Raw genomic sequence first — 25,472 nt, 5'->3', positions numbered from 1 at the left:
CCTGAAACATTGCAGCTTAACAGACGCTGAAAGGTTGATGGCATTCTTATTCCGATGGCAGCTTGATTGGACACCGCTCGCTTGCGTGTCCGACCGCTGCTGTCGGAGCTGCAGAGGAACTGGCTTGAGCCGAGGGACAGAGAGGAGCGGGAGAGGAGAGGGAAAAGCAGATCTGGATAATGGAGCGGTGAAGCGCAAAAACTTTGCATACGTGTTTATTTACGCTGATTCGGGTGAGAGCTGCAGTTAAAGCGATGCTGGCGCACCGTTTGGTAATATACGATCAATCACCAAAAAGTAGAAAAAATAAAGCTTCAGATGAAGGGGGTAATAACTTCTGGAACCAACGAGATCCTGATAAACCTGTTAAACCCTTAAAAATTACACAGTTAAACTCTGGCTATTTCAAACCACACTCTTTAATCTTTATAATATGTGTTTTTGTTCTTGTAATGCACGCTTTAAAGCAATGCGAAGATGGAAAATAAGCATCTTTAGTGCGTAATGGCTCACTACTCCAGTCCAGGTTTTCCATATGAAGAGCGCCGGAGCCCTGGAGGTGGATAAGCTGGTAGAGCCCGCTCTCTCTCGTGCCGTGCTGGGCCACAAGGCTCCGGGAGACGCTGCCACACATTACAGAGAACCGGGGATGGAGGAGAGGCGGAGAGAGGTGGAAGAAGAAAAAGTTTCGTTTAAAGCCGGCAGATAAACTTTCAACATGAAGCCTCGCCATTTCACCACAGCAAAACCTGCGCTATAGGAAAAAAAGATAGATTTCTCGTGGTATTGTTTTTTTTTTTTTCCATCTCTCCGCTTGTGTTTTTCCCCTTCCCCTGTTGTCATTTTCTGTGCGCAAGGCTGGTCGGGGCTCGCTGTCACTGCGCTCTGAGATGCTGGAGTGACCATGGCTGCGCAAGTGGCATCGGCTCCGACCAGAACTAATAATAAAAATAAGAAATTATCCGGCGCTTTGGCTCCGGAGCTCAATTCGGGGAAATCCGGAGGAGGGACTGCGCAGCGGAGCGGACAGATGCTGGGTGCCGGTGATGGAACTCTGAATAATGTAGACCATCACCGCCGAGGCGAGCTCGGCAACATGGTCCATTCAACTTCCGCGGCGCACAAAGCTCCGGACGGCCACGATAAGACCGGAATTAACCTCTCGGCGTCCAAGTCAAACACTTCCCCAATGGAAGCGGCTCTGATCGCGAACCACAAGCTGAAGTGTGCGGGGAGCGGAGATACGCCTCAATCTCACCCGCCGCCGCCGCAGTTTGGCCAGTTTGCGCCACATCAGCAGCGACAAAGTAACAACAGCAACAACGGGCAGGCCCCCCGTGAGGACAGAAGTATGGACCACCAGCAGCACGGTGGTAAGGAGAACCTGTTGGTGGGGCAGGAGGAGTCCCAGCAACAGCAGGGCCCGGGGAAAGGTGAGGGGGACCTCACCTGTAAACCGGAAAGGATGGCCTCCAGGTTTGAACACTCCAACTTGGGGCCCCCTACCAACTCTGAGTTTAATAACAGCTATTACACTCCAAGGCCGTGTTATGATCAGCATGGCGGGCAGCAACAACAAAGCAGTGGGATGGGGGTAACACACTCCGTGGAGAACTCCCACGAAGGGGGGTACCACAACAGCCAGTACGGCCAGTATCCTGCGTACCGTGCGGGCTACGGCGGCGGGGCCTATGGGATGATGGGCGCCTCCGGATGCAGGCAGCCAGGCAACATGATGATGAGCAGCAACTCCTCAGCGAGCCACGGCAAGTCCCCTACATCAGGAGGGTTTCAGAGGTACCCCGGGCAAACTCAGCAGCAGCAGCAGGGCCCCTCAGGGGCCACGCCAACCCTCAATCAGCTTCTGACGTCTCCAAGCCCGATGATGAGGGGTTATGGAGGGGCTTATCAGGACTACGGTGCCCCAGCGCCTCAGCAGCATGCCAGCATGGCGTTGGGTAAAGATGTGGGACCCCAATATGGAGCCAGCAATGCCCATTGGGGAGGGCAGAGGAACCACCCGCTTCCAATGAACGCAAGCAGCGGAGGGCAGGGCCTCGGCAGAACACAGGTGAGTTCTGGGGGTTCAGGTGCGCCTTGGGAAACTAAAATATAAACAGACAGGGCCAGGTTGTTCTAAATTAGCTTGGTTTTTTTATGAATATGTATTGTACAGACTGTTTACCGGCTAAATGTCTGACTTTTTACTGTTCTTACGCAGCATAAATAAAAAAAATTAAAAGGTAAAACACATTTTTTCTTATGTAACAATAGTTCTACGTTTAAACATTTAATTGATTCTTGCATTAGCTTTGCATGTGGTGTATATATTTCAGTTTTATGGCACAGGAAACTACCGACGTGCTGTCAGACACGTTGCGATACGCCCCTGCTGAGGACATGCCGCGCTGAATGCGTTCGTTGAACAACGTGAAACATTTCGCTAGAGAATAAAACAGTTCAGAATCAACTGCTTTTTTTAAATGTACATATATGTTTGTTTTTTTCCTGTTTCAAAAAGTCAATTTGAAACCGTCTGTGCTCTCTCCGTGCGCTCTCCCCCCCGTGTGGAGCAGGAGCGCATCCGCGCTGCTCGGTTTATTCCTATGCAGCTCTGCTCACAATTTGAATTGTTGGTAAACCGTCTTAAAGCTCTCAGAGTTGACAACCCGCCTGCCATCTGATTGGCTCCCCGTGGCCCCGCTAGGCTGAATATTTCCAGCAGAAAAGAAGAAAAAAAAAAGCAGGATTCTTGCATGATCTTTGGTCATTACGTATTTCATTAGTGATGTTGCGTTCATGTCATGGAATACTCCTACTGGGGGCTTTTCAACCCAACAACAGACGTTTCATGAAGATCATTCTGCTTCACACGACTAGTGTAGTTTGTAAATATATTCTTACAGAGTTTAGGAAAAAATGCACGTGTGTCCTTTTTCAAGCACAGTTTCAGAGCTCATTGCATTATTGATATCAGAATAAATCCTGATTGCCCTCGCTTCTTTCGTTCTCATCCGAAATTAAGAGGCTCAGGCTACTCCGAGTGACCTATCATCTGGGTCAGGAGTGGGCATCTTCTTCAGGGAGACGCCATCCAGCAGGCTGAATATGTTCTTGCCGTGCAGGATGTGAATTCCGGAGTCTTAGAATATTACTGGCCAATTAATGACATATTGGACATGCAGTATATTGCCTGGATAATATATTTGGAAAAGATTGTGCAGTCATTGTTGCATTACAGTTTGAGTTAAATGATTTACTTGAGAAGTAGCTTAAACAATAAAAAATAGTTATGGAAGCAACTCATGTGTCAGTATTTGTTTTGGGATACGGATGCCTTTATATTCCCCAGACTGTGTGGTGCTATGCTTAACTTTGTCACCAGCGCTCAGAAAGAATGACTCCCACAGCTTACAGTTCACAGGGACGACCCCAGAAAGTTTGGCCATGGGTGACCTGATGAGGGTCACTAATAATCTTGTTTTTTTGTTTTTTTTTTGTGGGGGTTGGGGGTTGTTTTTTTGGGGTATGCGTCCATCGCCACGTGAAATTTAGCTCTGGTTTTAAAGGAAATGAAACAGTTTAGTAGTCCATATATATAATATATTCATATAATCATTTGTTTTGTGGTATCCATATGCCACAATTCAGATGCTCTGACCTTATTGCCATATGCTGTCTCAAATTTAGTATCCATGGTTTCAAAAATACAGCATTTTATTTTTTTACCTGAACATGTTATCTTAGTATCATGTGTGGGTGTGTCTAAATAGATAAATGGTGTTAATGATTGAAGCTTGTCCTTTCGTCTCCTAAATGTGTGCACAAAAAAAAAAAATATATTATGCATATGAGGCGATCTGATCAGTAATGAGGGACAGGACATTTATAGGGGTGGACATTGCTCCACCACCCACCCTCATCCACAACAGTGGCAGTTCGGAAATCTGAGGCAAAACAGTACAATGTCCTTCCTAAGAAGAGCCATCGCACTGCAGTTGTTTTCGTTGCAACGAATTATGCACGCTGCTGGATGTGCCATCCGCATCCATCTGGGCGGCTGGAGGGCAAGGAGGCTGAGCACAGCTTATACGGTCTGCCTCTCGTGGAAACAAAAGTAGTTCATTAGCCTACATTGTTTCAATCAAAGGCAATTTGTGTTGGGTGCTGAGAAAATGAGGTGAATGCTTCAAGCGTGGGAGGCTTTGCTGTTGTATTGATTATATGAAATTATTCCAAGAAACGTAGCGTATTCTAACACTTTTGCATTGTGATTATTAGAGGCGGATTCTGTCTGTTGAGATACTCGGAAACAGCGTTAACACAGCCAACATCTTCAGTTTTTATTTCAGACAATTAAAAGAAACCTACCCTGCAGAGCTGTTAGTGCTACAGTTTTTTTTTTCCTATTTAGGATAAGTTGCTGTTTTTTTTTTTTTTTTTTTGCCTAACTCCAGCAACATTCAAGAGCAGTATATCTGTGCTCCTAACACCCCTATGTTTAATTCATGTTGGGAGCAGGAGCACTGTTCTCCTGTACGCTGCTGACAGGCAATGTGTGAGAAAAGCCGAGCGGTGTAGTGCATAATACTGCTTCCAAATTGGTCCACTGATATGACTACACTTCACTTCAGAGCACATTTGGTCGCAGCGCCAACTCCGTCACGTGTTGACACGTGTTGACATCCCCCCACACCTCCACCCCACTGTTTTTTTTTTTATTCAATTTCCCTCCCCACTACCTCTCCTCAGGAGCTTGCTGTGAGCAAAACAAACATCCCTCATTTACTCTGCAGAACCCCCCCCCCCACCTCCCATGCGCTCACTTCGGCCACTCATCAGAGTGAAAACAGAACTGCTGCGTTTGTCTGTTCTGCTCGAACCCAATTCAGTGATGAACGGCATATTTGACAACATACAGTGGGTAAACTAAGTATTCAACCGGTAAACGTTTTCTCAGTAAATCTCTTTCTGATGGGGGTATTCACACCAAATTAACAACAGATATTCAATAAAAACCCAAGTAATCCATCCATGTAAAGAGAGCGTGACAAATGATTCTTCAAACTATGTGTATCAAAGTGGAATGACACCAGGAGTGAGTATCAAATATGCTTATTGAAATGTATTTTATACTTACTTGACTTAGACTTAGACTTACTTAGACAACTTTATTTGTCATTTTGTATGCACAGAGTGCGTACAGAACGAAATTTCGTATGCATACAGCTTGAAAATTTCAGAGGAAAAAAAAAAAAAAGAAAATTTCAGGGAATCGCAGTAGATTTCAGAATAAAGTAACTTTACAGGATAAAATTGCAGGATAAAGTGCAACAGTGATTTCACAGTACAGCAATTGAAATGAGAACAGTTTGTTGGTGAAGACTAGCTTAAGAAGTCTGCTGTAGGGAGAAGCTAGTCATAGTTTATCCACACAGTCCTCGTTTTATCTTCAATTGTAACTTTTAATACAGATTGGGTCTGTATAATCTGACCCAATCTGTATAATATGATTGAACTTGACTTTGTAAAGTGCCTTGAGATGACATGTTTCATGATTTGGCGCTATATAAATAAAATTGAATTCATTTGTTTTTGTGGGGGTAATGTGCGTTGCCATTCCTCCTCCCCAACATTGTAAATCTTCACCTCATCTGACATAATAAGACCAAATTTTCCCAGCATTTTATTAGTTTGTCCAAATGTTCTTCAGCCACCTTTGAGCGAGTTTCAACATGCCTTTTTTTCAGCATGGGAGTCTTTTGTGTTGGGCATTCATAGATGCTTTAGGAGTAATACTTGTTTATTCTAGGTCTTTCTGGAGCTCTCATCACATGATTGATGGCTCTTGGACAACTCACCAATCAGCACCTGGTTGGGGCTGGTTTATTATGGAGGGAATGTCCTTTCCACTGCCGGTGTGAGGCCTCATTCAGAGGTGTAGAAATGTCTCCCACCAGCCATCAGCAAAATATGCTAAAATACAGTTGTCAAGGTCTTGACAAAGCTCTATGGTTTTATTCCATCCTGATATGCCTCTTGTGTAATCACCTGGTAATGGGAAACCTTTTTTAAATGCCGTCAATTAGGACTAAACTAGCTGATGTTAATTGGCACTGATAGGTGGCAGGATTGCGTTTTAAATACAGCTTTCTTGACTTTCTTTGCCATTTTGCGCCTCCTCCTTTTCACAAACTCAATACTTTGCTCATGCATCATTTGAAAATAACCTTGTAGTTAAGCTTTACATCTGAGCTCTTTGAGTGTTTTTTTAATGTCTTCTTTCTCCCATTTGCAGCATTCACCTATTTAGCAGTGATCCACTCTTAACACCATATGTGCAATCTTAATGACTTATTTCAGTTTACATCATAAACGAAACATTTCTTGTAATAAGCATCCGTCTGTTATAAACTAATCAGAGCTAGACTCAAAACAGTAAAAGCAATTAGCAGATAATAATGAGAGCCTAATGAGAGAGAAATAGTATTGTTGCTCAGATAATTACAACAGCAACTCTTTTAAAATCTGACCCAATAAAATAAAAATGAATGAGCATCCATGATTCCCTCTAATTTATCACTATTTTGCCCAGTGTTTTGCGACTAGAATTGAAATTAAAGCTCAGTGGAGCTCCATATCAAAGACTAGACCCAATCCCATTCCTGGTAATGTGCTTACCTTGAAATGATCCCTGCTCGCAGTGCTCTGCAGCGCATACTGTTTACATTTCTCTCTTATGAATTATTAGTGTGATATGAACAAAGACTTTATAATGGGAGCAATGCATCAATGTCACTTTGTATTATGCAGCTATCTCAGGGAGCCTCGTGCATAGTGATGTGCCTGACTGTGGCTGCAGGAATTTAATTTATGGATCATGTTCTGCATCAGATGGATAGCCCATGATGTCTGGTCAGGGAAATGTCTCACTTTTTTTTTTTTTTTTTTTGTTTCCGTGCATCGTTTCTATATAGTCTGCACCAGAAAGATCACGGCAAAGCCCCCCCGTCGTCAGCACGGAGCAGCCAAGCTCTCGCTGCCCCCTCCCCATCAGTCGTTTGTTTATGCTGTTTTGTTTACATCTCAGTCTTGGCCAGACAGCGCCGTGCTGATTAGTGATGCAGGGAATTTTTTTAATTTGCTCTGTTGCGTCCGATAGGGCCCCGGTGCAGCGTTTTTCATCTTCGTGGATGAAACGGTGAGACTGTGTAGGTAATTGGCAGACCGGGGTTATCCCTGAACTGCCTGTGCATACAACAAAACACCAATTAATTCGGATTTTTAAAATAACTAAAATACCAGGCCAGTTGCATTACTAGACGTAAGCTTGTGTATTAGTTGCTGATTGACAAAAAAAAAAAAAAAAATATATATATATATATATATATATATATATATTGCTACACTGCACACTCATTGCTTGCCCTTGAGTCAGACGTTAGTGTGTAAATGCCCTGAAGAGATTATTTAATTACTTCGAGCGGGTGTTGATTTTGTGTCAGCTGTTTCTCAGCTCCATCTTATCTGAGCTCTTGATGTGAGGGGGAGAGCAGAAAAAAACTGAAAACAAAGCAGTTTTGAGGAACAACAATTATGCTTTATATGGGAGATTTGGCTTTTTAATTATGTAAATAGTTTTGTAGTCTTATCTCTTGATCACTTACAGTGTGTTTAATTTCTCGTCTCTGGGTTTGCATCAATTATTTGTGTGAATAGTTTTAACCATATATGTGTTTGATAAGAGCAGGAATACTAAAGCACCTTGTTTTTTTGGGGGGTTCTGATCCAACCCTGATATTTAAATGTAAATACCTGCTTTTACTGATATGTGTCAAACATTTTACTATTTTTTAAGCAATCGTTTTAGGTCACGGCACTGTAAGCTAATATGAATAAGCCGCACAAGCCGCGACCGCTGAGACCTTGACATAACTCACCGGGTCCATGAACGCCGCTTGGACAAGCATGGACCCATGGGATATATGGTTTTCACCAAAGCCTTTAGGAGCAGATTCATGTAACAGCAGTTTCTGTATTGTGAACATTTCTTGTGTTAAAGTCTTCCAAAAAGACTTTGACACAAGGGCTTTTTTTTATAGGTCCAACTCTGATATACTTCATGACAAGTAGAGATTGAGAGCTCCATCAAGACCTCTACATGTTCTCCAAGAACAAAAAAAATGGGTTACTTTCTTAGTGCTGCAAGAAAGGAATAGTGTCGATCTTTTCTGGGAATTGGGAGTTTTTCAAGCTTATTCCTCCCACATCATCTGCATTCATGTCCAGAGGTGTCTGGTAACTATTGTATGATTTTTATTTTTTTATATATATATTGAAAGTGAGCGGGGTTAATGCAGAAAAGGGGAAATGTTGTAGTAAACTCTATTCTGCTGATGTGGTCTTCCTGAGAGTTCTGCACCAGCGTTTCTTGCTACCCCGTGTTCACAAACAGGCCTTAAGACAAAAACAAATAAAAACTTTCTTTAAGTCGGTTAGAGGTCTCGTTGCCTGCAGAAGCTTCTCTGTAGGGCTTAGGAGGAATGATCATGGTGCCTCTTTATCATATTGTACTTGTGTACTTTTAGTTGTTTCTTAGCCAACATTTGACGGTGTGCTGCAAACGCTTTTCTGATCATGCATCAGTCTGTCCCCGTCCGGGTGCTGTGATATGATAGCACGATATAATTATTTTTACAGTTTACTATAAAAACCTTTGATCGTGGTTTCAATAAGTAATATTTACATGCGTCACTCAAAGTTGCTTTGGTTTGATCAGGGGGTCGTGTTTCCAAAAGCTAAGCGTAAACTTAGAGGTGAGCACGCTTTCTCTGTAGCGGCTCTGAAGATGTGGAATGATCTGCCGTCACATGTTAGACGGGCCTCATCCCTCTGTGAGTTTAAAAACTTTCTCTAAACACGGCTGTTTTCCAAAGCGTTTTGTACTTCCTCAGAGACTGGCTTTCATTTTATTTAGCGTTCTCTTTTATTTCCTTCTTTTATTTCCTTTTAAATTATTTAAAAAGGTTTGTGGGATGTATTTTAAACTTCTTTATTCAACCTCTCTGTTTCCTGTATGTTTTTATTTGCAATACAGCACTTTGTGATCCCTGGTTTCGCTTTAAAGTGCTTTACAAAGAAAGATAGTTTGGTATGTATCAAATAGGTTAACGGACCTGAACAGCTATAAGAGCCAACAGATGTAGTTATACCTCATCATTTTAAAATAGTATACAACTAAACTGATCTTTTAATGAGAAATTGTTAAAGAAATACCCGTTAAGATAAAGGTTTTGAGATAACCATACATTTTTTGTATTATTTAAGTGTGCAACTAATTCTTAGCTCTACCATTGTACAATTAGCCTAAATAAAAGCTCAATCAACAAAGCACCATAGCATCTGGATGGGAGGATGGATAGATGGTCCCGGTCCGATCCAAGATCCAAATATGGAGTCAGTATTGGGCTTGATACATATTAATTGCATCAGATATGCCCCATGTTTAGCTGGGAGTAAGAAAGACTTGTGCCGGCAACCTTCTATGTACCCTTGGCATTTAATCATTTATATCTTGTGGGCCGTGTTTAATTTTATTTCAACACACATCCACAGAAACCTAGTGGTTATTTATTTGGGAATGTAGAAAAACAGGAGTTATTTGACCTGAGTCACACAGATGACCTCAGATTTCTAAGGAATAGGTCTAGATGACTTTACAGAGACAAAAAATAGTCAGTCTGTAAACTCTGCTGGACGCAGTTAAAGTCTTTCCTCTCTGGAGCTTCCCCACATAAGCTGTGTTAGCGACATCAGGATGAAAATGCACTGGACTTGTTGAGCTTGAACACACAGTGTTTGTGTGTGTATGTCCCTGTTTAGGCATCAGAGTGAATAGAATAGAATATTTCATTTGTCACCACGTGTTACCACAGCAAAATTTCTCTTTGGGTACCCCCGTTCACATTACACATAGTGAAGGAAAGAAAACTGACAAACAAACATGCAGTGACCAAGGTTGTGTTTTTTTTAGCGTTCAGGAAAGTCAACGATAACAGACATTGAGGTAGTAGGGTGCTTAACGAACAGTGATGATCTGAGACTTTGTCTACAGCAATGTGCATTTAGATATTCTGAGATGATAGTGTGCCAGTAGGCAGTAACATTAAGCTTGATTGTAACATATGACAGCTTAGTAACAGTGGGGGTGATTTTAAAGTGTTGCACTGCAGTCTCCCATCAGGGGGCGATTGCCCTCACAGCTCTTGGGAAGAAGCTGTTTCTAAGTTTATTTGTTTTGGCTTTGAGGCTTCTGAAGCGTTTACCTGATAGGAGAGGGACAAACAGCGCATTGCCTGAGTGGGTGGGATCAGTGGACATGCGTCTGGCCCTTCTTTGGACTTGTTCTGCATAAAGTGAGTCTAAATCATGCAGACAGCATTCCACAATTCAAAGTGAGGACCATTTTTCTGATTTCACCATCAAAGTGAAGGCTATTTGTACCAAAGTGAGGACATTTTGCTGTTTCTCACTTTGTATTTTGATAACGCTATGGTGTAGGACTAAGGTGTGAATTGAGTTTAGGTTAAGGTTAGGCATGCATTGGTTATGGTTAGTTTAGTATTATTGTCAGGATTAAGACACAGAAAGGGTTGAAAATGACTGAAGTCAATGGGAGCCAACACATGGTCCTCACAGAATGTGTGTGTGTGTGTGTGTGTGTGTGTGTGTGTGTGTGTGTGTGTGTGTGTGTGTGTGGGCATGGGGCCAAGTGGTGGCGCCCTGTACTTCCCCCAAGCCCACAACTGGCCTCATCCTGACCTTCACAAAATGCTAATGAGCCACGTGGAAGTAGCAAATACTCTTTTTCTACATTTTGTCTTTTCATCTTCATGTAGGAGATAACTGTATACTCTTAACTGTTATTCTCTGTAGAGGTTCTCACTTGACGGTTTTCCGCTTTTTCCAGATTGTTCTTTAAATACACCTTGTTCTTCATTTCTCCACCGGCTCCCAAGTCTCCCGAGGGAGCAGTAGTCAGTTCACAGTCATTTGGATAGCAAGCATATCCTATCAAACATTCATACACAAAACTATACTGATCTGTGAGGTTCTTCTGAAAGAATTTCCTGCCTCTGCTTACCCTTTCTTAAATTCCCTGGTAAAAATGAATAAGTAATTGTATCATTCACCTTTAATTTTTAAAGTTAGATACATATCTGCCTTATAAATATAGTACAGGTTGTATACCTAAGTAAATCCAGAACAATGTCTGTATGATACAGAAAATAACATTCAGTTTCACATCAAACAGAAACCTGCCAGGCTGTGTACCCAGCAGTTGTGGTTGCAACGTTAGGCTGTTAAAAAAACAAAAGGTGCAGCGATATACTACCAGCGGGGTGCTGTTTGTAGTTCATGAAGCAAAAAGAGACAAAAATAGTATAGATAAGACAAAATATTTGATTTTTGTCATTTAACAAGTAGGCATGAAATTTTCATGGTATGATAACTTTGAAGTAAAAACGCTCCAATTTTATTGTGTTCAAAGACAAAAAAGCAACATTATCCTAGCATGAGAATCTCATACCGATACATGCGTCTTTATGGTCAGCCTTACCCACTGCATTCTCCTCTTATCCTTTAGTTGTCCTCACCAAAGTCCATCCAAATCCACCAGAGTATGTGTGAGTGTGGGGAGGGATATTTTAAATTTATGGCTACTGGTCACAACAGGACAGTCGTGGTCACTTCTGGCTGAAAGACGCTTCATTTAGATCAAGTTTAACTCAACAATTTTGAAAACAACTTCACACCACATCCTCCTCGCTTGCAAAGACATACGCAGAGCGGAAACACACATGCATATTTCACAGCTTTTACTGGAGATATTGAGTGCAGGAGTTGAGGTTACATTAGAATGTGGTTTGTTTCAGTAGGTGTTTTTAAATATAAAACATATTCTCGATATGCATCTTTCATTTCTTGTGATACAGCTAGACAGCTGTTTGGCATTCCAGCCACTGCTTTGGAGAAAACTGGATGAACTGGAACATTTATACTTCATTTCAAAGTATAAATGTCTTATTTCTTTAGTATAATAATTCTTCCAAAGGATATCAATACAGATCCCGGGGGCGGATGTTTGCTCCCACATTTAATCTCGGGCCTGTGTGCTCATCACTATATGAGCTTCCTCCTCCCTTTTCAATGAACATCCATTGTTACTGTTGGCTAAACATGCAAAGGTTACTGTAATGTCAGACACATGCCAGAGGGGAGTGTGGAATACCACATTAACATAATCCATAGAAGACCTTCCCATTCACAAATGTAGCCGTGCTGGGCTGATCGCCACAGCTCTGCAGGAGCACGTGCATGCTCATGCTTCTGCAGCGCCGTGTGAGACCAAATGACAGTTCTCTGCACAAAACAACCGCTAAAAGCTCTGGTTTGAATATAGACTCATATCTTACCTTGCTCCTGCATAAAGGTGCACAATTTTGTCCTATCTGACCTGCTACGTAAAGATTTGGTTGCACCAAAGATGTATATGGTGGTTAGAGATGTATATAAAGCCACAAAATCAGTTAATCTTTTATTACACTAGTATAATCTTGCACTAAAACTGTAGAAATACCCAGCCTTTGATTTAGGTGCATTTACTCAATATAGGAAAAATCCAATTTAAAGAAATAGTTAGTTTGAAAATAACTGCTGGCCCAAACCTTTGGTACCACTTCAAATAGATTGGACTGAATTCCTTTTTTAATTGATACATAAGCTTTACTGACTATTTAGGAACTCCAAACTAGTAATCCTTGATTTTCTATTGGGTGACGTGACACAGAGGCCAGTTTGTTTTAGCCACAGGCCACAAGATTGGATGAGGATCAAAATATATCTTGGCATCACAATGATGGTAAGTAAGGTTAAAAAAAGTCTTCAAAGCTCATTGTTAGTGAACTTCAGCAAAGAATAGCATCTAAGGGTCACCAAGTCTCCAAAATAACCATTAGATGTTACCTACATGCCAAGCCGTTGTTTGGCAATTTTACTGGATTTCAGAACTTCACTAAGATTAGCACAGGAGACCTTTCACACCAGAGCTGTGTGGTCTACCGTGAATGGCCTTGAATTTGTTTCCTCAGATTGTCCAGTTAATTTGGGCCGGGGTGAAAGGTCATCTAAACTGTGGTGCGGACCAAACAAGCAACTCTGTTCCACCTAAAAACGTAGCTCTCAGTTCACTTGGAGAACCACCTGGATGGAGTTTGTTTATAGGAGCACTGCGCAAGTTTAAAGGTTAAAGGTATAGTGAATGATTTTTCTGGAAATGTATGAAAACAATTTCCAGGTCAGTTTTTTTAATATTTGGGTATGCATAAAACTATACTACCTGCTTCTCTGCTCCTCAGGGAAATTGCATGAAAAAATCTCCCAGATCCACGCTGGTCTTATTTCTTTTTTTTCGGAGGCCTTTCTCTTCTTCTCATAAACTTGTAAGTTTGCTTCTTGCGGCTCTCAGCCATTTTTAAAGTATACGGTGAAATAAGTGAAGCTACAATGAGTGAGTGAAACTGAAGTTCAATGGATACATAAACACTAGAAGTGCGCAAGAAAACTAGCAAGAAACAAGCACACACATTGCCATTATGTGATCACAATGAATGGCATGTGGGACAACCAATAGATAAGATGATCCCCCTGGAACTCAAAGCAGTTTGTCAACTATACCTTTAAATATTTTTTTTCCTTTCCCATACATGCCCTTACAATTGCCCAGCATGTAAAATCAGTTTTCCTCTATTTACCGCAGTTGCCTCTAATCTTCATTAGTCAGTTCATGAGTGATTCAGGTTATATTCTCGGTGCGTGCGTGTGTGTGTGACGTGCTAGCCTCTCTCGTTCACCTCGCTACTTTGATGAGTCTTCGCCACCATTGACGCATTAGCGAGAGAACACTGACTCTCACCCCAGAAGACATTACGCCTCTAAACAGAAGACCTGTGCAACCACAGCGGCAGATGCTTTTCCTCTTCTCCCATGCGCGCACAACACTGGTATCATTTCAACTTGTCACCAGAGGGGGCAAACTTCTGTGATAACTCTGGAAATTGTGCCATGTTCCTTTAAAGTTTAAATGCAAGCATGTTTGAAACATGTTTGTTCTCAGGTCTCCTGTGTTCTCACACCCCCACCACTCCCTGGCTTTTCTAGTTTGTAAATTTTAGGCTTTACTTTCATGGCCTAGCACTTAAACTAAACCATAACGTTGACACCTATCCCCAACCTTAATTATAAACTACTTTCATACGCCATTAAATTATATATTATTAACCTGTCTGAAGTTGTGAACCAGTTTTACACTGTGGAGCAGGCCTTAGTGTTTTTTGGTGTCTTGAAGCAGTGTTGGGAGTCAGCAGCTACAGTATGTGCAAATGATGCAAACAGAATATTGACAGGATGTGATTTTTCTAATGTAAATTGAACAAACATATAGCCATATGCAATTAAACATAATTTTCATTAAACTGATATTTCTGTATTAAAATGTTGTATTTATGAGTCTGATGTAATATTTTAATCCTAAATGTCATATGTCCATTAGCTGTAAGTGGAGAATCATCATAATTAATCGATACGAACTTTGATAACATAAGCCTGTGTGTAATGGTGTAAAACAAGGAATGAATATGCGGAAAAGAAACCAGCCCCAGTGTTAAGCACGGTGGAGGATCCATGATGATTTGAGCCTGTTTCTCTTCCAGGAACCTTGTTATAGTGTGTGGCATCATGAAACTCATTGAATAACAGACTTTAAATGCAAATGTGGTGGACCTTGCCTGACAAATGAAAATGGGTCCCTGACTGGTTCTCTCAACAGCATAATTATCAAGAACATACCATATGTGGAAGTCACCTTAAAATGATTCATTAGACACAAACAAATCTAACAAGTCTTTCTCCATGGGCATCTCTGTTCAAAGACCTAAATCCCACAGAAAACATGTTGTTTGAGTGAGACAAAGACAGGAGCACATTCATCCATCGTCTATACCAACTTTGGTATAGATGATGGTACTCTGTGCAGGGTCGCAAGTGGGCCTGTGTCTGTCTCCAGAGGTCATCCCACTAAATGAATATACACCAGGTTTTTTTTTCAGTTGGAGATTATGCTACTGCTATAAAAAGATATTCCATTTTAGGGCATTTCAGACATCTTTGCCTGGGGTGCAAGATAAAGCTAGCAGTGTTTCTGTAATTTTGTGCATGTTTATTTAAATCAGTCTTTCCAGCAGTAACTAATTTAGTTTAGAATCACCACAGAAATTAACCGCCGGTCTAATATTTAAAACATTCAGTGTTAATTAGATGTTTGATGTTGGTTGAGACATGCTAACATGTTGCCCTCTCACCCACTGAGGCTGGAATCTGTGCCGACTGTCGGGGTGATTGTTTCGGCGATAACGTGTGCGCCCAAGCCAGATAAAAAGGCACATGATGCTTGTTTTTTTTTTTAGAAAAGCATTTTGGAATAGTTGAAGCTCAGTTTGTCTTCAACGGTCAGTGTTATTCTGAGAAAGCCATTGTCTTTGCTCACATAACTCATATTTTAATTAGTGTGTCTGTGGAAACTCCATGCCTGTGTTGTGGGTTTTTTGTCAGGCACTGCAGACTCCCACAGCTTCTAGGCATTTCTCAACTTCTTTTTTTAACACAGGGCCACATAAAACAAATAAAGACTAAAAAGCCAAGTCATGTTTTGAAATATTTTCAGATCCATGTTATTTTCCTTTGTATTTTAACGACTAAAGCAACCTCCATTTCTCTCTTCGGGCGTATCCAAGATTCTGTCTCTTGGATGCTAGTTGTGGGTGACCTTGACGGGTGACTATAGCTCCTACTCATTAGGTAGTAAAGATGAATAGTTCCATTATGGGGGTGGGGGTGGGGTGGCGCGCTGGGCCAATTAATGGTAATTAACAGCGGAGATGGTGGAGTGCTCTGGAGGGCACCCTGACCTGGACTCTGGTGGTGGCAGAGGGGAGCAGGGATCTCGTGTGTGAAGGAAGTTTAGTTATAAAAGTAATGAAATAATGTGTATTTGTATGAGATGGTACAAGACGTGTGTGCTCACATATTCATTATTATGCAAAAGTTTGTGAACTTTCAAGATACCAAGTGTGTCATATTTGTGTGGCCCTTGTTCATCAAAAGTCAAAGATGGCTCTGTGTATCCTTGTAGACATTTTTTTTTTGCATGGCGACAGATGGAAAGAAAAGTCTCATGGGGGTCCGGCATGTTTGAGCAGTTTGAGGTGATAAGGTTAATAGCCGGCAACACCTCACTTTGACTTTTGACTCCTGATGCAATGCCACTTTCCCCTTCTGCTGCCCTTTAGTTTGGCTTGTAAGCTTGTTAGGTCTGAGAATAAACAGGCCCCAAAAATCCAAGCCCGTATATCTGCAAGTGCTAATGAACATTGTATTTTTTTTTTTGCTCTTAATTAGGGATTTTTTTTCTGCTGATCTGCTAAATTTCAGCATCTCGGGATCAAGGTGAAATTCAAGGTTGTTCTGTGAGAAAGTATGGTCGTGTACTTTTTCTTGTGGCAGAGCTTGATTTACTCACTCTGCATATTTCTACCTTTTTTACCACATCGTAAAAGAGCCACACATTTCTCTCCATTTTCTTATAGTGTTGGTACTACAGTAATAGTACTGCAAGGGTGTTCGTAGCAGCAAATTGTTCAAGACAAAATATGATACGATACAATACAATTCTACTTCGTACAATACTTTGAGAATCAGTGTAATTCAGTAGAAAAACGTTTGGCGTGGCAAAAAAAAAAGCAGAAACAAGCTAACATAATTCAATTTATTATGACACAACAGCTCAATCTTACACGGTGTGTAGGTTGTAAAGCCTACACACTGTGTAGATTACAAAATACTATGATATTAAATAGTGCGATACAATACAAAAAAGTGTGATACAACAAAGTAATACCACACAATTTGATACAATATGCTGCCTTATCATACAATAAAATCACATATGCTTCAGTGTAACAGCATAATACAATGAGATGGGAAACATACAACGTGGTGAGATTATAGGAATCAAAAAAGTATGATCACATAATTATATAACAGAATATTAAACAAGATGAAACAATAATAATCATAAAAATAGAGAATATAAAATGAGAAACATTTTACAGCACAAGATGATACAAAATTATACAACTACCGTATGATTCAGTGCAATACAAAACAAAATAATACAACGGGGTATGATGCATACAGCATAATAGATGCATGATGAAAATCAAAAGATATGATACATTTCACAATGACATGATATAATAATATAGAATACTCAAAATTATACAGTATGATAGGTTACAAAATAATATAATAGAGTGTGACATGGGAATGACAGAATGTGATAAATAAAAGCTGTGATATAAGATAAGATAAGAAACCCTTTATTGTCCTACAATGGGGAAATACGGGTGTGACAGTGCCAAAGACACAGACGGAGTTACACACAGTTCACAGCAGTGTTGTAGTCAAGTCACTATGCCTCGAGTCCGAGTCCAGGTTCGAGTCACCAGTGTTCAAGTCCGAGTCAAGTCCAAGTCATTAAAAAAAAATCCGAGTCGAGTCCGAGTCGAGTCCACTACTCATCCGAGTCGAGTCCGAGTCGAGTCACTATTGACGTGTGATGTATGACATGAAGCAGTAACATTCCATTGCACTAATAACTCTTTCGCTGTAGTTACCCTGGTTTACCGCTTTTTCTAAGTCTAAGACGTCTCCTAACCATGGTTTTTAAACATTGTTGTTATGGAACGTGCAACAGCGACTCGAGGTACGCTGACAGGCCGCATATGAAGGATGTTAAAGCCGCAAGCGGCGTCGATCGGCCCTCGCAGCCAAGCGCACTCCGGCCTATTGGCCACTGCCGCGGCTCTGGCCGGCGGGCGGGGTTCGCGCACCGCCGCGGTGCCGGCCGGCGGGCGGGGTTCGCGCACTGCCGCGGCTACAGCCGGCGGGCGGGGTTCGCACACCGCCGGCCGCCCGCCACCGCATATGCTGTCACGCATTTTCCTCGCCCGTCCACCGGGCGATTCCCACAAACGCGTTCGGCAGCTTTCCCCCATTACTCACAACATATCTGGTGCAGATCGGTCGTTGCAGCGAGGAGATAAAGCCATTGGATAATGATAATGCATTTGGCCACCGGACCGGACTAAATTGTTCGGCGGGCCGGAAAATTTATACCGATGCCTGGACGGTGACTACAAACAGAAAAACAAAAACAGCAAATGACGCCATGAACACCGAGCAGGAGAAAAACAACGACTTACCTTCCTATCAACTCGGCCCGTATTCCAGTCTTTCCGAGCTCTCGACACTCAAGCTGAACGTTGGTATGTTGTTCCACAGTTCTACCAGTAAAATGGGCGCCTGGACATCCTCTTGTGAAAGTTTAACAGCGGAAAAGTCGGTGTATCGTTGTATCTGCTGCATGTGTAATGGCTGGCTGCTACGCGCGCTCTCACACTGTTTGCCCAACCTTAGCGGCAAGGGGCGTTGCTCATGAGATGGTGACGTCACGTGCGCGGTACGACATTTAGATATTAAAATCATACACCAAATAATATTCTAATGACATATTAAAATTATAGCCTAATGATTTTAAAAAAAGTCGAGTCTTTTTCTCAATTTCCGAGTCAGAATGATCTGAATGTAGGAGTCCGAGTCCAAGTTGGAGTCATCAGTGCTCAAGTCCAAGTCAAGTCACGAGTCTCTAAATTTAGCTAATGACTCGGACTCGAGTTCGAGTCTCGGACTCGAGTACTACAACACTGGTTCACAGTAGTGAAAAAACAACATAATTGAATCTAAAGTTAGTTCTAAAGCAGCCGAGGATGAGCTTGATCAGAAATACCAAAACTAATAGTAAAAAAATAAATGCCAGAATAAATATTGCACAATTATTGATAAGATGGGACACTCAGATAAAAAAGAGGAAGTATTCAGGTTAGCCTCTCCAGGGTCTCATCGGGTGTTGCGTTGGTGCTACTGGCCTGTAGCTGTTTAGGTCTTTGGGATGTGTGGTCTTAGGCACTGGTACCACACAGGAGGTTTTCCACAGCTCTGGTACTTTCCTCTGCTCAGACTGATGTTGAAGATGCGCCCCATGATGCCACACAGCTTATATGGCAATATACAAACTGATACATATTTAGTTTTGTTTAGGATATGATGTGATACTATGTAATATTATTGTGTAGGATACAATAACATGTAATTGAAAGTAATGCTATAAGGTACAATGCAGTTATGATACAAACAACATAAACCAAACTGATATGTGATATAAATCAAAACAATTTGATATGATACAATACATCGTATAATAAAATACATAAAGAATGAGCTTGGTTAAAAGTTGTTCTGTATAATACAGTACAATGCAACAATAGTATAATATGATAGGTCAAACGAATATTTGCTCTATGATTAAAAATGATACAATTCAATATAAATCAGTATAGTTAGCCAAAAGATGGCAATATGTGATTTAATAACATACAATGATACAGTCCAATGTAGTACAATGTGTCCTGAATGCAAACAATTACATTTCATTCAGCTGGCCAAATATATTGTTGGCAAGCTATAACATATTGCACTTGAAATATAACAGGCTATGTTGTATTCAAGCTGTCTTTAGCAGTTGTGGTATTGCATACCGAACAATTGTGATTAAATGTATTGTGCAGCTCTAGTTCAAAGCATTAACTACATAAATGCATTGATGCACCAATAAATTGGCCTGCCATTAAAAATGGGCCAATTTTTTCCTTGAACGGTTCTGTCTGGTGAGCAACAGGCCAAATACAGAAAATGTTTAAATGCATAAAACAAAAAAAAAATAAACTGTTTATCGTCGACAGTATGCTTTCTGATGCTTTGTGTCTTTAGAGATAAATGAGATAAATGTCAGGGACAAATGCTTTGACGCGTAAATGGGGTTAATCTACAATTCCTTTATTTTCTGTTGCAGTGTGAACTACATTATCTGTCGAAACATGCAGTAACGTTTGTTATATATTATTGGATTAAAACAGAATTTGCATGTGGTATAGTTATTGTAAAGGTGATCAAAATCAGATAAAATCTAAATCAAAGATAACTGGAAAAAAAACTTATTTCATTTGGAAGCACACTGGATCATATTTGTATAAATAAATTCCTCAATTCCTAATAATTTCAGATTGAAGAGAAAATTGTGAAAATATTTGATATTCTTCATTGATTATACATGCAAAATTTTTTTTTATGAATTTTCAAAAACAGATGTACAAGAGACTGGATAAAAAAAGAATTTCATCTGACTTTTGCATTTACTGTTTCAAAGACTGCTGCACTGCAAAACAACACATCCCCCTCGATTGCTGAAATATAAAACTACATGGAAATTCTCGCACTTCACTAAAGTAATATTCAATTTACCTGGGGACACACGGTTGTGCTCTTACTTTAACAGTTATGTTAGAATTGGTACTTTCAGAGAGAAAGAAAGCATTTGTTGAGATTTTTTCCAAAGTATTTGGCAAAGTGCTGCTTCTTTCAAATCCACTGAAATTGCAATGCCTGGTAAATTGATGGCTTGAGTCATATACAATGTATTAGAAGTCAATTGTGCATGGGAGGGCCTATTTTCCATTCCACTAGTTGAACAAGTGTGTTGTTTTTGTGTAGCTGTCTTTACCTGGATGCCTGTTCAGACTTTTTAAAGACACTGCCCCGTCTATATTCCCCTGTTGCTTCAACATATTGAGACTCTCGTCCGTATAGTAGTGTCGGGTGGGGGTATAATGCTTTGAGGGTGGCGTATATAATAGAAATCATTACCAGTAATGGCCTTGTTCCCCGCATCCTTCATATTCATTCCCTTTTCCTCTTCTGACATTTCTTTCCTGACTGCTTACATATCAAATATTTAAATAAACAGAATTAGGGGGGTCTCTAGCTGAATTTTGCCTGGGGGCGATGGTGGGAGTAGTGGCAGAGGGGAAAAAGGGAAGGATGATGACATTCATTTTTGAAATGGGGAAAAGAAAAACAGGGTCGGATGGGGGGGTGCTAGTGGGAGGACAAGCAGCCACAGCAGCATTGGAGACGGAGTGGGAGTAAAAATGCCTCGCTTGGCTCCAGTCGCATTGGATGGAGGGAGGGCGGCGTGTTTGCCGGCTTACGACAGGCAGCCGTGGTGACAGACGTGCATGCCTGCGTTCGTCTGAGCGCCCGGACGTTGTTGCAGGGCTCACCCACCTGGGTTTTTCTGGAGAGGGTGTGCAGGAGGATGTGGGAGAAGGCCCTGGTGGCTTGTAAAAAAGCCGTCCCCTGTTCTGTATCAGTTGCATGACAAGCGGCAAGGAGATCAGAGTGCAACAGAAAGTAACGAGGGGGGTGGGGTGGACGAATTAAAAAGAGAAGTCAGAACAAAGGAAGGAGAGAAGACAGAAGATTCATTTCTTCTTTCCTCAGAATAGAAGACTGGCGAGCAGAAGACTGTAAACGGGATATATGTATATTTTACTTTGACTGGCTGAGTGTCCATTTTTACCCTAGCTGGCATCAGTGGACCGCCCATTAGTGTCAGGCTAATCTTAAAATAATTAATTGTGAAGTCGACGCTTTCTAAAGAGTATTGTAATTGAATCCTAAATTAGGCCTGAGAAAGAGGACACGTCCTGCTTTGCTTCAAGTCTGTTCCCATTCTCCTGTCACACACACACACACACACACACACACACACACACACACACACACATAAGCTGCAGTGGGTCGCGTGCGCAGGCATTCAAGTAAAAAAAAAAAAAAAAAAAGAAGAAAAAAAAGGAAAACAACAGGCGAAGAAAATGCTAATGAAATGCATATTTGGGGAGAGAGGGGCCATCTATAATTTAGCCGCGCTCTTTGTGTGTGAATGATGTGTGTGCAAGCGCTGTGATTTATTTTTTGTTGTGAAGAGGGGATAATTCTGTCAGAGTAGGCTTTTATTCTTGTAAACAAATGTGTAGAAAAAAGAGCCGAATAAAAGTGTGGTAATAAAGTAAACAGAATGGTATGAATACATTTAGCTGTTGGCATGAATAATTTGTATACGGGAAATTGGGGTTTGATGAAAAAGAGATGACAGAAATGAGAGCTATTATGTCGCCTGATGAAACTTGGGCTATGCCCACGCAGATTAGCAGTTTTGTTGTACTTTTTTTCTTGGACTTGACCTCACACGCTCTCTTAGAACGTAGCGTTAAAGCTATTAGTCAGACCTTTTCTCTAAAATCAAACTCATTTTGTTGTTTGTCACTTATAGAGCAATATGCCTTGGTCAGCTTTCTGTTTGCTTCGCTATTTTTTTGTAAATGTATCTGAGATCAACTCTACCCTCGGTAAAACAGGCCTCCTCGCACATATGCCTTTGATGACATCACACAAGGCATGCAGCAACCCATCAGCGATCTTTTGAGTACGTCTATTTGTAATGTTCTTGTATTTCCTCCTTTTTCATGTGTTTTTAATCAAATACCTCCTTCATAGGTAGTTACTAATGCCACCTGAACACCTTGATTTTAATGGCTCTTATAATGTCATTGACCCAAATACACTCAATGCAGTTTTAGTTGGGTTTTTTCTTCAGTATGTTCTTTTAATACTATGTACTTTGTAAAATCCTTCAGCCCCCCCCCCCATTTTCTGTCTGTTTATAATAATTTAAGGACTTTATGGATCCCAGCTGATCAGTTTCATTCTGCTGACAACACGTTCTCCTTGTGATGTCATTGACCCAAATTTACACCAAGGAAAATAAGCATTGTGTGTGCTTTTGTTTTTAATTTCCCTTTTTTCTTATTATTTAATCAAATTCTTCCTTAAAGAGTGTTGATTGGTCCCATCTGATCAGTTCAATTTGTGCACCTCTTCTGATGTCATCACCTCAAATACACAAAGAAGAATTTGCTGTTTTATTTTTCAGTGTGCTTTTAAAAATGGCATTTTGTGAAACTCTACTGTGAAAAGCTGTACTCTATTACCCTGCTTTGTCAGTATAAAATCTATAATGAACATACCATACACCGCTGTTAGCTTTAACAGAAACACAAACACCACCTTATGACTCCTCATAACTAAGGATTATCTGAAAACAAGCTGCTCAATGTTGTTTTACTTGAACTTCTGCCCACATAGCTCCTCACGAGTGACCCCTGCCAAGCTATAGGCCATAGAACTTGCTGGATCAAAGCTCTTGGAAAAGGGTCTGCCCTCTATAAATGTCGGCCCGGCTCCATAACCCCGGATGGAGTGTGTTAAAAAATATGATACGAGATGCGGGGTCAGGAGACAGTTTGGCGAGGCAGCAGTGGAAACGAAACAGCCCACAGATGTCTCTTATAAAAGTCAAAAGAAAACAGAACGTCCCAGCTGATTTTTTTTTCATTATTGTGTTTTACACTGAGATGCTTTTTATTTTCTGATTCATCCACAACTCTGAATATGTTTTGCTTGTATAAAAGCCCAAAGAAAACACAGGATAAGGTCTAGAGAGCCGTTGAGCTAGTAGCACTTTTCAAAGCACTCAGAAACTAGTTGAACCACTCCACCAACATGTTGGTCCTTGTCATTTGCCTCAGTGAACTTGGCTGTGCAGTTAAGGTTCCCCGTGTTTTGAAATTGCTCTGTAAGATGTTAGATACGAGAATCCATCTGCATCTGGATGACAAATCAAACGTTCCTTTAGCTGTTTTCCAAATGTTTGAAACCTGCTCAGCTCTTTATTTGGCTCGGATCTGACAGCTCCAGACTTGGCTCAGAACATCCCATTTTCTCCCAGGCTGGCAGAGATGAATAACAGCAGAGAGGACAATATTGTGGTCCAGCTAAGCACGACTGACTCTTCTGTCTCTGTGATCCCTCTATCAATAAGGAACACAGGCCTGTCAGAAGGCCTGCCAACTGTCTGGCTGTCCGTGTAGCCTGCGCTCCACGCAACATCTGGACACAGATGGTACACACTGATCACGCACACACACAATGCATGTTTTACTCATACTGGCAGACGTTCACAGACACGCTGCGCATTTACAGTTTGTCAGAGTACCAAGCTGTGTGTGTAAATTCTTGTTTTTCCACACACAAACACAGTTAGCGCACATTTGTTTTGTCCATGCACACCACAGGTAAACTTTTGTTTTCTATCACGAAGTTATACAAACTGTGGGAGGGATCGAATTCCTCTTCATGTTCATTGCTGAGTTTAGTGGGAGATTTTCTGATTTAACAATTATACAATTTATTTCGCTAGCTTTTTTTTTTTTTGCCTGGAGCAGTCAGTCTATACACTAGAAACAGAAGCAATACCACACTGTGTGTGTATGAGGAGTCACTGTAAAAACAGGATTTTCTTTTAAATGCAGGCAAGATTATTATCGATTTGACATTTTAAATTGTCTTTTGCATCTCATATTAGCAATTAACACAGCAAGGCTAGCATTACAAAATAATAAAAAAAACACATTAGTATCACTGTGACGTTCCACATCAATAGAAACATGCCTCTGAATAGAACAATTACCGCTGTGCTTTGGAGCAATGGTCCCAACTAGACACTGGCAGTGTGGGTTGTTTAATAGACAAAAAGTAGCAACATATATTTTGACCTGCTCCAGATGTCTAAAATGGCATGTCTCCATATTAATCTGGAGTGAATGTAGCTTCACTGACGACCTGTCCAGGGTGCACCCCGCCTTTCGCCCAGTGACTTCTAGAGATTGGCACCAGATCAGGGCAACAGATTCTGGAGAACTCCAAGGCGTTCCCAGGACAGATGGGATATATAGTCCAACGTGTTCTGGGTCTTCTTCGGGGTCTCCTGCCAGTGGGACGCACTCAAGGGGCGTCCTGATCAGATGCCTAAACTACCTCAACTGTTTCCTTTCAATGCAGAGAAGCAGTAGCTCTACCTTGAGCTCCCCCCAGATAACAGAGCTCTCCTCTCTAAGCTGAGCTCAGCTACCCTCTGGAGGAAGCTCATTCTGCTGTTTGTATACGGTGTCTCGTTCTTTCAGTCATGACCATAGAAGAGGGTCAGAACGTAGGCGGACCGTCACATCGAGAGCTTTGCTTTTTGGCTCAGCTCTTTCTTCACCACAACAGACATGGAGCAGCGCCTGCATTACTGCAGATGCAGCCCTAATCCATCTTTCCATCTCTCATTCCATCCTATTATCACCTGTGAACGAGACAGCAAGATACTTAAACTCCTCCACTTGAGGTAGCGACTGACCCCCAACCCATCGTACATTAGCAATTAGCGTGGCTAGCAATACTAAGAAAGCATCCACCTCGTGTACTAACTTAAAAATTTGGATCATTCTCACCACTCT

General features: G+C 41.2%; 1 protein-coding gene across 4 annotated transcripts in view; it reads left to right on the top strand.

Moving 5' to 3' along the window:
- The first annotated feature begins 508 nt into the window (after nucleotides 1–508).
- LOC105925919 (AT-rich interactive domain-containing protein 1B) overlaps nucleotides 509–25,472 on the top strand; it is a 259,649-nt gene continuing 234,685 nt past the window's right edge. For 2 of the 4 annotated variants that reach the window (XM_036150965.1, XM_036150962.1), the window contains exon 1: nucleotides 511–2,071. In XM_036150965.1, the coding sequence (XP_036006858.1) occupies nucleotides 905–2,071 (1,167 nt within the window). In that variant the 5' untranslated portion in view covers nucleotides 511–904. Of the gene's footprint in view, nucleotides 2,072–25,472 lie in introns of all 4 variants that reach the window. The other 2 variants (XM_036150964.1, XM_036150963.1) reach the window with 2 other exon arrangements.

The sequence above is a fragment of the Fundulus heteroclitus genome, chromosome 19 (assembly GCF_011125445.2).
Source record: "Fundulus heteroclitus isolate FHET01 chromosome 19, MU-UCD_Fhet_4.1, whole genome shotgun sequence".
NCBI lineage: Eukaryota > Metazoa > Chordata > Actinopteri > Cyprinodontiformes > Fundulidae > Fundulus > Fundulus heteroclitus.
Note: the sequence above shows the minus strand (reverse complement) of the source record. Positions and strands in the feature narration are given on the sequence as shown.